The sequence below is a fragment of the Oncorhynchus clarkii genome, chromosome 5, assembly GCF_045791955.1.
Source record: "Oncorhynchus clarkii lewisi isolate Uvic-CL-2024 chromosome 5, UVic_Ocla_1.0, whole genome shotgun sequence".
Lineage (NCBI taxonomy): Eukaryota > Metazoa > Chordata > Actinopteri > Salmoniformes > Salmonidae > Oncorhynchus > Oncorhynchus clarkii.
In genome coordinates, this window is record NC_092151.1 from 14669775 (window position 1) to 14682551 (window position 12777).

The 12777-nt window shown below is 41.7% G+C and overlaps 1 protein-coding gene across 2 annotated transcripts in view; it reads left to right on the forward strand.

Annotated features, from left to right (window-relative positions):
* Positions 1–1978: 1978 nt before the first annotated feature.
* LOC139408407 (CDK5 regulatory subunit associated protein 2) overlaps positions 1979–12777 on the forward strand; it is a 79080-nt gene continuing 68281 nt past the window's right edge. For both annotated transcript variants that reach the window (XM_071152255.1, XM_071152256.1), the window contains exons 1-4: positions 1979–2151; positions 8985–9049; positions 10222–10286; positions 11423–11533. In XM_071152255.1, coding sequence (XP_071008356.1) covers positions 2099–2151; positions 8985–9049; positions 10222–10286; positions 11423–11533 — 294 coding nt within the window. In that variant the 5' untranslated portion in view covers positions 1979–2098. The remainder of the gene's footprint in view (positions 2152–8984; positions 9050–10221; positions 10287–11422; positions 11534–12777) is intronic.

Below are 12777 nucleotides of genomic sequence, written 5' to 3' on the forward strand. Positions count from 1 at the left end.
TCTGTCTTCAACTGTAAATAGATGTTTTATTTTATTTAACCTTTATTTAACTAGGCAAGTCAGTTAAGAACAAATACTTATTTACAATGACGGCCTACCCCGGCCAAACCCTAACCTGGACGACGCTGGGACAATTGTGCTCCGCCCTATGGGACTCCCAATCACAGACTGTTGTGATACAGCCTGGAATCTAACCAGGGTCTGTAGTGACGCCTCTACCACTGAGATGCAGTGCCTTAGACTGCAGGACAATGACCCTAAGCACACAGCCAAGACAACGCAGGAGTGGCTTCGGGACAAGTCTCTGAATGTCCTTGAGGGGCCCAGCCAGAGCCCGGAACATCTCTGGAGAGACCTCAAATTGCTGTGTAGCGACACTCCCCCTCCAACCTGACAGAGCTTGAGAAGATCTGCAGAGAAGAATGGGAGAAACTCCCCAAATAATATAGGTGTGCCAAGCTTGTAGCGTCATACCCAATAAGACTTGAGGCTATAATCACTTTCAAAGGTGCTTCAACAAAATCCTGACTATCGGGTCTGAATACTTATGTAAATGTGCAAAGTTTTTAAAATGTTCAATACATTTGCAAAAATGTCTAAACCTGTTTTTGCTTTGTCATTATGGGGTATTGTGTGTAGATTGATGTGTGTAGATTGAGGGGGAAAAAACAATTTCATACATTTTGGAATAATGCTGTAACAAAATGTGGAAAAAGTAAAGGGGTCTTTCCGAATGCACTTTATATCCACTCCATCAAAAATAGTCCTCTATCCATAGTTTGGGGATTTTTTAAAAGCTCCCTGAATATCTAGTACAATTTCTAGAGTTTCAATTTGGTTTTAGTCATTTTACACAGGCAGGATGTTGGACACCCCTGCCCTAAAGTGACCTGATTGACCAAGTCCACTAAGATCACTGCTGAAGTACCAGTAACCTAGCAGTCCACATTTTGTTTCATGTATTCCAGAACTAATGGATTTGACGATTTGGTGATCATTAGTATCAGGTTTGCTTTGTATCTGTAATTAAAGAAGCAAGCATTCCCATCAGTGGTTCTCAATCCGGGTCCTGGGGACCCAAAGGGGTGCGCATGTTTGTGTTTGCCCTCGCACTACACACCTGATTCAAATCATCCAAATCCTGATGAGGTGTGTAGTGCGAGGGCAAAAACAAAAATGTACACCCCTTTGGGTCCCCAGGACCAGGATTGAAAACCACTGCCATAGATGGTCAGCAGAGGGTGCTATGAACCCAGGTAAAACCATAATGACCAAACTCCCCCACTCATGCCAGGCAACCACCATAGTCAGCTATAATCTGTGGAGGCATCAAATGTCACAACATTAGAATATGAGATTAGTAAACCTAAAATGTGAACATTTTGAGTAAATTTAGCTACCACAAGGGAAATAGATCAATATTTTAAAACTGTTTGTGATAACACTACCACATGACATGTTTTGTAAGGGAGCAGACGACAAAGCCATAAGCGTTATTTCAATTGTATAACATCACTGGTTGTCATTATGAAAAAGTGTCCATCCATGGTCAAATAATGTAAGCAATAATTGTTAACTCATTATTTTTCTTAGTTTTAAAATAAAAACAATGGTTTCATTTTCCGAGTATTTGCGTACCTAACAACTAGGCCAGCTTCATACACACACACTACATTTTTCCATGAGCCTCCCCACCAATCATTAGGAAAAGTGTATTTATTTTGACCAATCGGACACTGCGCGCCTGCTTTTGGGCTCCACCCTAGAATTTCCAAGGTTGCACACGAGGTGGCATTGGGGTGTATTCATTACACCTATTCTGTTGCAAAAGTTCTGCAACAGAAAACGTTTACTCCAAACGAAAACGTTTTCCAACGAAAACCAGAGTTTCTATTGGACAAATTCAAGTACGTCCCTCATCAGTTCGTTTGGTTATTTAAAATGTTAAACGGCTTCCGTTGCAAGACATAATTAATACACCCATAATGACGTTAAATCAAAATGGCGGTAGTAACGACTGCTTTGAATTTTATACCCGCTTCATGTTGAGGTTTACGCGTAAATATTGATATTAATTAAAAGGGAATACCATTTCAGGATGGATTCCGTCGTTGGAGATGATCAGACGCTTCCCTTTGACATCAATGGAAGGTACGCGATTTGCCTGCCAATAATGTTAAATTTACCTCGCTAGCATTTCTAGCTAACGTCTCAACTAAAGTTCAAAATTGGTGTTAATAAAACGTTATTAGCTTACTATGGTTAAAGCTAGCTAGCTCAAGTGGTCTGTGGTATTTGTTTGACTGGTAAGACAATAGGGCTGCAACTAATAGCTAGCGTTAGTTTCCCCTGTATTTGAACTCCTCACTTGACTTTGCACAAGCTAGTTATCGTGTTTCCGTTAACTTAGTTGTTACAAATCTTATGGTAGCTGGTTGCCAACTGGTTCTGGCTAGTAACGCTAGTTAGCCTCGTTTGCTGCCACTGTTGTCATTAACATCCATTCAAACCAAATATTCTAAACAATACTACTAAATAGCTAGTCAAATGACTACCTGAGCCTGCTGACTATGCACAGAGGAATCTGACACCCCAACATGTGCATACTGACGACTCACAACATACGATGCTGCTACGGTCTTATCTTTCCTGTTATCTTGTCACTTTACATAGCTAGCTACCTCAATTTTTACTTCGTTATTCCTCGTGTCATTTATTTTTAACTGCATTGTTGGAAATGGACCCGCAAGTAAGCATTTCACTAATGGGCTACACCTGTTGTCTGCGAAGCAGGTGACATACATTTTGATTTAAGCCACCACAGTTGCGCAACTCATGCACTCGGATGTGGTCAAATATTAATAGCTAGTTAATGTTAACTAACTTAACAACCAACAAGGCAGTTGATTATTGTGAATTCGCATAACTAACTAACCCCGACGTTCCTATGCTGTCCCTTGACAAGTCACGTTCATTTGTAGTGATGAGATCCAATACGTCTCCTCTGACGCGAATGTAGAATTAAATTCAATTAGAACTTACTCTACCTGTTGTCCGCTAATTTGGACTTTTTGTGAGTTTAAATTAGACAACATATCCACAGGAAAGTATTTTTAAAACGAGTTAAACACTGGTCTCTGTGTGGCTATCACGATTTGTTTGCTAATCACCTGAAGCACGTGCACAAGACGGAAGAACATGCACGCGCACTAACCAGTGTTTTCCCGTTCCATGTGCTGTGGCGCACCGCCAAGGCAAAAATAATTGCCGCCACGCAACAATAATTTAAAAAAAATGGAACATTAAAAAATATTTCTGCTTAGGCGCACTTTGAAGATGGTAGAACAGTCCACGTTTACTTTTCCTGGTCAAACAAAACGACTAATTCATAGAAAAATCGGAAAACCCCATAGTAGAATAGATTATCTATTTACCCGAATCGGCGTGTGTGTTCTATGCAAGATAAATATTCCTCTCGTTGGCTATTCTAGTTATGTGAGCCATAGGGAGGAAAAAATGGATTCTGACACACAGTCAATGCACAACAGTTCTTGCAATCGCCAGAACAGCAGTTTTAATGGCCTTTGTTAAAAAAAGGGATTCCAGCTTTCGATTCTTACTTTATTTTTCAACTCCTAAATCTGCACGACCTGCACCATTTTAAACTGAGTTTTTAGCAGTGGCATGGTTATGCACTTTACAGCTTTGCAATTAGCAGTAAGTGCATAGGGGAGAGTGGGGCTAAATGTAACACATGTCAATTGTTGGGTAACTTGGGGTACAATGCCACTCTACCTCAAAATAACTTGTATGAAACATAATATTTTTAGTTGATCATGAGTAGTGGCAACCAGGGAAAGTGTTGGGGGGGGGGGTGTCATGAAGTGGTTTCTGTGAGAAGTAAAGGCGTATTACCCTGGTTGGCGAGTTACTCTTAACATGTAGGCATTATACATACATTATATTCACTGTGTTTATGCATGGTTTTTGGGACATAAAGTTTATCTCTAGGATAACTATACTTAAATAAAAAATAAATGAAATAAATGTATTAGGCTCTAGTCTATGGATTTCACTGGACTGGGCAGGGTCGCAGCCATGCCTGGGAGGGCATAAGCCTACACTTGGGAGCCTGGCCGAGCCAATCAGAATTCGTTTTTCCCCACAAAAGGGCTTTATTACAGACAGAAATATTAGATTATCAGATTATCCGGCAGGTGAAGAAGCCAGATGTGGAGGTCCTGGGCTGGTGTGGTTACATGTGGTCTGTGGTTGTGAGGCCGGTTGGACATATTGACAAATTCTCTAAAATGACTTTGGAGGCAGCTTATGGTAGAAAAACACTGTATTCTCTGGCAACAGCTTTGGTGGACATTCCTGCAGTCAGCATGTCAATTGTGTTTACATCCCTGTTAGTGTGCATTTCTCCTTTGCCAAGATAGTGCATCCACCTGTCAAGAAGCTGATTAAACAGCATGATCATCACACAAGTGCACCTTGTGCTGAGGACAATAAAAGGCCACAAAAATGTGCAGTTGTGTCACACAACACAATGCCGCAGATGATTTTTCAACGCCGATACCGAGTTTTGGAGGACCAAAAAAGCAGATTTATTTTTTATTTTTATTTATTTGTAATAATGACTTTTTTTATTTTGTAATAAAAAAAAAAAAAAATGTTGTTGAATTTTAACCCTCCGATAAGCAACTGCTTCTTAACACAGCGCGCATCCAACCCAGAAGCCAGCCGCACCAATGTGTCGGGAAACACCGTGCACCTGGCAACCTTGGTTAGCATGCACTGCACCCGGCCCGCCACAGGAGTCGCTGGTGCGCGATGAGACAAGGATATCCCTACCGGCCAAGCCCTCCCTAACCCGGACGATGCTAGGCCAATTGTGTGTCGCCCCACGGACCTCCAGGTCGCGGCCGGTTGAGACAGAGCCTCTGGTGGCACAGCTGGCGCTGCAGTACAGCGCCCTTAACCACTGCGCCACCCGGGAGGCCCCGTGAACACTTATTTTAACTTAATATAATACATCAATAAAATCAATTTAGCCTCAAATAAATAATGAAACATGTTCAATTTGATTTAAATAATGCAAAAACAAAGTGTTGGAGAAGAAAGTAAAAGTGCAATATGTGCCATGTAAAAAAGCTGGTGGTTCCTTTTAACATGAGTCTTCAATATTCCCCGGTAAGAAGTTTTAAGTTGTAGTTATTATAGGACTATTTCTCTCTCTACCATTTGTATTTCATATACCTTTGACTATTGAATGTTCTTATAGGCACTTTAGTATTGCCAGTGTAACAGTATAGCTTCCGTCCCTGTCCTCGCTCCTACCTGGGCTCGAACCAGGAACACGTCGACAACAGCCACCCTCGAAGCATTGTTACCTATCGCTCCACAAAAGCCTCTGCAAGGGGAACAACTACTTCAAGGTCTCAGAGCGAGTGACGTCACCGATTGAAACGCTATTAGCGTGCACCCCGCTAACTAGCTAGCCATTTCACATCGGTTACACCAGCCTAATCTCGGGAGTTGATAGGCTTGAAGTCATAAACAGTGCAATGCTTGAAGCACAGCGAAGAGCTGCTGGCAAACGCACAAAAGTGCTGTTTGAATGAATGCTTACGAGCCTGCTGCTGCCTACCATCGCTCAGACTGCTCTATCATATATCAAATCATAGACTTAGTTATAACATAATTACACACAGAAATACAAGCCATAGGTCATTAATATGGTCAAATCCGGAAAGTATAATTTTGAAAACAAAACGTTTATTCTTTCAGTAAAATACGGAACCGTTCCGTATTTTATCTAACGGGTGGCATCCCTAAGTCTAAATTTTTCTGTTACATTGCACAACCATCAATGTTATGTCATAATTATGTACAATTCTGGCAAATTAATTACGGTCTTTGTTAGGAATAAATGGTCTTCACACAGTTCGCAACGAGCCAGGCGGCCCAAACTGCTGCATATACCCTGACTGCTTGCACGGAACGCAAGAGAAGTGACACAATTTCCCTAGTTATAAGAAATTCATGTTAGCAGGCAATATTTACTAAATATGCAGGTTTAAAAATATATACTTGTGTATTGATTTTAAAGAAAGGTATTGATGTTTATGGTTAGGAACACATTGGTGCAACGACAGTGCCTTTTTTTTGCGAATGCGCTTGTTAAATCATCCCTAGTTTGGCGAAGTAGGCTGTGATTCGATGCAAAATTAAATGGCACCTCATCGATTATACAACGCAGGACAAGCTAGATGAACTAGTAATATTATCAACCATGTGTATTAAACTAGTGATTATGTTAAGATTGATTGTTTTTTACAAGATAAGTTTAATGCTAACTAGTAACTTACCTTGGTTTCTTGCTGCACTCGGTAACAGGCAGTCAGCCTGCCATACAGCCTCCTCGTGGAGTGCAATGTAATCGCCCGCAATCGGTGTCCAAAAATGCTGATTACCTATTGTTATGAAAACTTGAAATCGGCCCTAAATAATCGGCCGTTTCGATTTAATCGGTCGACCTCTAGTTTCAAGTTTTGAGGGAGTGTGCAATTGGCATGCTGACTGCAGAATTCTACACCAGAGCTATTATATTATAGTCAACATTCTGGCATGGGTAGAGAACATTTCCAAACAAATGTATGACATTAACCTCCGACTGTTACAAGCAGTCTGTCAAGTCTGTCAGGCAAACTAGCCCATTTGTTCTTTCATATTTAGCTACACTAGCTAGCTCTATTGAGTACAGTTGGTCATGGATTTACTGGCAAGGTCATGTGGTTTATTGCTGTCTGCGCTTGTGATACTAGTCTATTTTTAAACACTACGGATGATGACTTCACATGTGGCTCAGTCGTTCCCTGTCACAACAAATCAGCAAAGTCCTCCCCTCTAATAATTTTCGGAGAGTCCACGTGAAAAGCGGAAACCACGCATGTGTTTGTTTCTTCCTTGCAACTATGTAATGTTTAGGCTAGCCAATACGGATATTTTTTTCTTCCTGTATGCTTGCCATGAAGTGAGTCACCATCTAATATTGGTAGGTGAGCCTCTCATTTTACCCCATTGTAAGCTAGAGAGAGTCTAGTTGTAGATTAACCTACTTGTTTTGTTTTAGTTGTAATTTGTTGGACATATTGCTATCCTTAGACTCCTGGCCAAGGTTAAAATAGTAGCTGCGTGAGCGTCGATGTGTTCCAGAGAATTGTTTAACTATGTATCCCACCAATAAATAAGGTGGGTGCGTGTGTTGAATGGGATCATCCAGGTGGTAAGTCTCCACAGTAGTTCAAGACATAAGCAACAGGTGTGGTGTAAATGACTTCATTCTGAAACCTGACTCACTTAAATCAGCCATTAAAAAGTGCAATTTGGTTACTCCAGAGCAAAGATCTCTACAACTATTCTTACTCGTTATGTAATATTAGGCTTTGTAACTGGTATTGGAATGCTAAACAGGAAAATGAAAATGTACAAAGAGGAAGTCGATGTTTACTGGCCACCTCATTCCGGCTCATAGTACGCTGAGTAAAAGAGTTGGCATGTGTCAAGTCATTGGTACTGTTACTCTACAATGCTTTATTTTCATAGACACTGAGCTATAACTGTGTACATGTCACACACACCTATCACACAGTGAACAAGACGACATCATAGCTATATCCTATGCCAGCCCGTTAGTCCTCCTACTTTTGGTAAGCACTGACTTTGTGGTTAAATAGTGCTTAGTGACACGCAAAGGGTGTCTGTCTGTGGGTGGGTCTGTCTGTGTGGTGATTCCTGCCAGTGTTGTCAAATCAGTTGTCAAAACTGAACCATCCTGTTAATATCTGGGTCTGTTCTCTGCTGTGGTGTTGTCCCTGAGTTGTTTGCGTCATTGCTGCTGTGACTGAGTTTGTGAGTGCCCTGTGGTTAACACTTGTAATTGGTCTGTCTTATTCAAACCTGTTGACAAGTATTATACAATCTTGCTCCTGGGCAGTAGGCACCCAATATGAGTAGACCATACCACTGCTGTGGACATGAGTGTTTGCTGGGCTCTGGGATCAGCGCCACTGCCAGGGGAAGAGAGGGAAGGAAGTCGTACAGAGCTGGTCATATTGTTAGAGCCAAAAGTCAGGGCAGCTTAAATGGCTGAGAGAGTGTAGACACGTTAACAGTGGGTTAGACATGGTTTCTCTCTCCAAATGGTTGGGTAATATTCACTTGGGTTAGGAAGGCCTGAGAGATGTTGGTGCCGATTGTAGGGGCAGCTATCTAATATTGGTTAGTTGTGAGCTTAGCTTAGTGGTAGCAAAGCTTCCCCATCACTGGCTTTGACAGCACTGTTTTCATCGCAATCTTATTATTTCCCCAATGTCATCAGCCTTGTCCAGATGTGTGCATTGTGTTGTGTGTCTGACTGTGTGACTCCACTGTGTTCCCTTCTTGTCTGAGTGATGTTTGGCTGAGCAGGTCCACAGTAGCTGCTTGTTTAGCAATGAAAGCCCTCTTAAGTCTGTACCCTGTGCTCTGGACCTGAGAGTCAGCCTGCCATTGGCACATGGTCTTCTCCAGTCCAGTCTACTCTGCATTGCACACTGAGGAATAACCTAAACAGTGACCTGGTAGAGAAAAGCATTGCACTGTCATAATGAATCACAAGAACCAGAGACTAATTCTCCTGCTATTTATGGAGCTTCCTTAGGGGCTAGGGAACAGGCGAGCCAAGCATGAGTAATGCCTAAACTACATCAGGACATTTTTTTGTATTTGTATTTTTTATCTTTTTGCAGTGCATTTGATTGCACAATTTTGCATTGGCTGTGCTAGAGAGGAGGTTTTCTGTAGTTTTGATTGTGGTATTGACTGATACTTTGGCTGTGTGTTACAGCCTATTACCTACAATGTTGAGTTCACATGTTGGATCCAGACTCAGATTGGCTGTTTGTTTCTTTCCCTAATGGATTCATTTTTGTCCCCAGCTGTAGCATGTCCAAACTCCCAGACTCCATAGATGTCGGGGATTTCTCCATGGACAACATGACAGGTACAGTACGTGCTTCCGTGTGCTCCTCTAGGGTACCACTACCTAGGTTACCTACCCTTGAGTGTTGTGACTTTGAGAGTGTGAGAATACTATACTATTATTTTCTGTTGAACAAACAATCACAGAGTATGTGCAGAGCAACTGCTTTGTACAATCAATTGATTTACTGACTCCAGGTACGAATCTGCATTTTATTTTTTTATTTCTTTTTTGCCAGCTGATCCAGACACCTTTTTAGCAGGGCTTTCCGTCAGGCTCAGCTGTGCTAAACTTCTAGGTAACCAGACACCTGAGACAATTATAGCGTCTCTTTGCAGCCTGTAGCTGACACGCCACCGTGACTCCAAGCTGCAGACTGGACTCTCCTCTGGGACTGGGGACGCTTAACTACCCAACTGAATATGAGATTGAACATGTCCGCTGGTCATTTTTGAGAAGCAAAATAAACTGTAAAACTGAAGAGTGATAGTTCCCATGTTAAGCAGTGGGGCTGTGATCAGGTTATTAGTGTAGTATACAAATGTGCTGTTGATTTATTTAGTGTTATATGAGCAGTGGTGGAGTCAGTCAGTCTGTGGTTGGCTTGGCTCACTGGGGTGATAAACGGTGCAGCTTTCCAAGATAACACTCAGTCTATTTCACCTCTGATCTGTGTGTGCTTATCATCACTATGATTTACCCTGGTGTTTTTCAGAATAAAAGCTTGGTACTGTACCAAAGGTTTTAAGATGAACTATGTCATTATCATATAAATAAGAATGAATAGAATGGGCTTGAAAGCTCTAACCCTGGCAATTGACTGGCAAATTCATGGGTACACTTGCAATGGCTGCCTGGTATTGTGACTCAATCATTTCCAGGGTATTTTGGAATGTTCTGTCAACTGATTGTTAATGTAGAATATTAATTCAAATGATGCTAACTGATATCGCTCATGCAGTGGAATGTATTTTTTGTAATGTAAGTTAAGCTGACTCAACAAATTACAGCACAGGGTGCACTTCCTTCCTCCTTTTACTTCATGGCATGAGTACACTCAAAATGGCTGCCAGTTCACCCATTATGCCATCATTGACTTGAATGTAGACAACCTTTCTATTCATTCTTATTTCTATGGTCATTACTGTATGTGAACTGAACTAATGTAAATTCTCCCTCTTGTTCTTTTACAGCCCCTACATTTCCAGATAAGATGTCCCCTGTCAAGACCGCTCTCACCCTAAAAGACTACGAGAATGTGAGGAATTTTCATCACTTCAATCCCTATTAAGGAGATGTTTTCTGCCTTACCTGACAAGGTCTCCAACCATTGTAGATACAATTTCAAGAGGGCTGTTCATGTGTCAGGATCCCAAATGGCTCAGCGGTCTAAGGCACTGCATCTAAGTGCTAGTGGCGTCACTACAGACCCTGGTTCAATTCCAGGCTGTATCACAACTGGCCGTAATTGGGAGTCCCAAAGGGTGGCTGGGCACAATTGGCCCAGCATCTTTAAGGTTTGGCCGGTGTAGGCCGTCATTGTAAATAAGAATTTGCTCTTAACTGACTTACCAAGTTAAATAAAGGTTAAATAAAAAGGATCCTCTGAGACTCTAACGAGCATTGTCTGTCTCAAACTAGTTATTTATCCTAATATGTTCCATTTAAAATGGTAATCATTTCATGGTAAACCATTGAATGGAAATACAGACCACTGCAGCATGCATGTATCAGCGACAGACATGTCGGATATTATGGTTTTTAATAAGCCTGATCCAGTGTCTAGCCAAACCAAGGAGAAGACGACAACCACTTAGCCTTGTTCCAAGCATGGGGGGGAGAGCCTACAGTAGGGGAAGCCTGCTGAATTTCAGTGGTTTACTCAGATTTCTCTTTTCTCCCTATGCTTGATGATTAGATGTTGGTAGAGTGGTCATCTGGACTCCATCTCCTGCTCCAGATGTGTGCAGTTAAAGGCCCTGTAGCACAGTCTGCCGAAGCTGAATACCTCTCCCCTTTCCCAGACCACAAAAACTCTCTCAAACATGGCTTATTACACTACCCCCATCCCCCGTCCTCTTTCTCTCTTTCTATGTCTCTCTGTGTGTGTGCTTCTCTACTGGACCATGTGAAATGACTGCTTTTTCTCCGGGGATAAATTGCTCAGCTGCTATGTTATTTTGACCTCATTTACTGTATTTGTAGTAGCCTTGTTATAGACTGTATAGGCAGTTATACATAGGATGGTTATAGAATGGTCTGATTTTCAAGAAGGTAGTAGCTTTAATGGTCATAACTTTTAGTTTTCATTGTCCGTCAGTGTCTCCTTTTCTAATCAAATGAAGTCTGAGGTTACATAAGTCTGTATTTCTTTTCTTCTCCTTCTATTCTCAGCAAATCATGACTCTGAAGAAGGAGAACTTCAACCTGAAGCTGCGTATTTACTTCATGGAGGAGCGCATGCAGCAGAAATGCGACGACTCCACAGAGGACATATACAAAACGGTGTGTGTGTGTAGAGGGGTGTGTGGTCATGTGTTACGTCATTCACACCCGTCAGTGCCATGATAATGTAATATGTGACTCAGTCATTCATTTATTTATTTTTTTTCACCTTTATTTAACCAGGTAGGCTAGTTGAGAACAAGTTCTCATTTACAACTGCGACCTGGCCAAGATAAAGCATAGCAGTGTGAGCAGACAACACAGAGTTACACATGGAGTAAACAATTAACAAGTCAATAACACAGTAGAAAAAGTCTATATACATTGTGTGCAAAAGGCATGAGGAGGTAGGCGAATAATTACAATTTTGCAGATTAACACTGGAGTGATAAATGATCAGATGGTCATGTACAGGTAGAGATACTGGTGTGCAAAAGAGCAGAAAAGTAAATAAATATAAACAGTATGGGGATGAGGTAGGTAAAATTGGGTGGGCTATTTACCGATAGACTATGTACAGCTGCAGCGATCGGTTAGCTGCTCAGATAGCAGATGTTTGAAGTTGGTGAGGGAGATAAAAGTCTCCAACTTCAGCGATTTTTGCAATTCGTTCCAGTCACAGGCAGCAGAGAACTGGAACGAAAGGCGGCCAGATGAGGTTTTGGCTTTAGGGATGATCAGTGAGATACACCTGCTGGAGCGCGTGCTACGGGTGGGTGTTGCCATCGTGACCAGTGAACTGAGATAAGGCGGAGCTTTACCTAGCATGGACTTGTAGATGACCTGGAGCCAGTGGGTCTGGCAACGAATATGTAGCGAGGGCCATAATTAGGAACGATGACCACATGGCCCCAGCAGCCATGAATACAACAGGCCATTGTTCCACCTAGGGCTGGGCGGTATACTGTATTTTATTATATACCGGTATTGATGTATGGACCAGTTTGAGTTTTTGCTTTACCCTCTATAATGGTATTTCAATGTTTGGTTTGTTAAATGTGATCCGGAACTTAACAAATCCGCTTATTTGGTCAATTTTTTTTGTTTACTCTGTTTGATACTTTAGTCATCTCTCTCTCCCTCTACTCCTGCATGCCACTAAACACACCAAGCCATGCCCCCTGTCACTCAAGGAGAGATTAGTTGCTCGACCACGGAGTTACAAGCACTTTCTTCCTGTTCACTCTGCATGGTCAGATGGATGCAACAAGATGTTGGTGACATGCTGCTTTCCACAAGCATTCTAGAATTACACTATTATTTTATTTTACTGTCTGCAAACTACTGTCTGCTTGTTAGTCTTA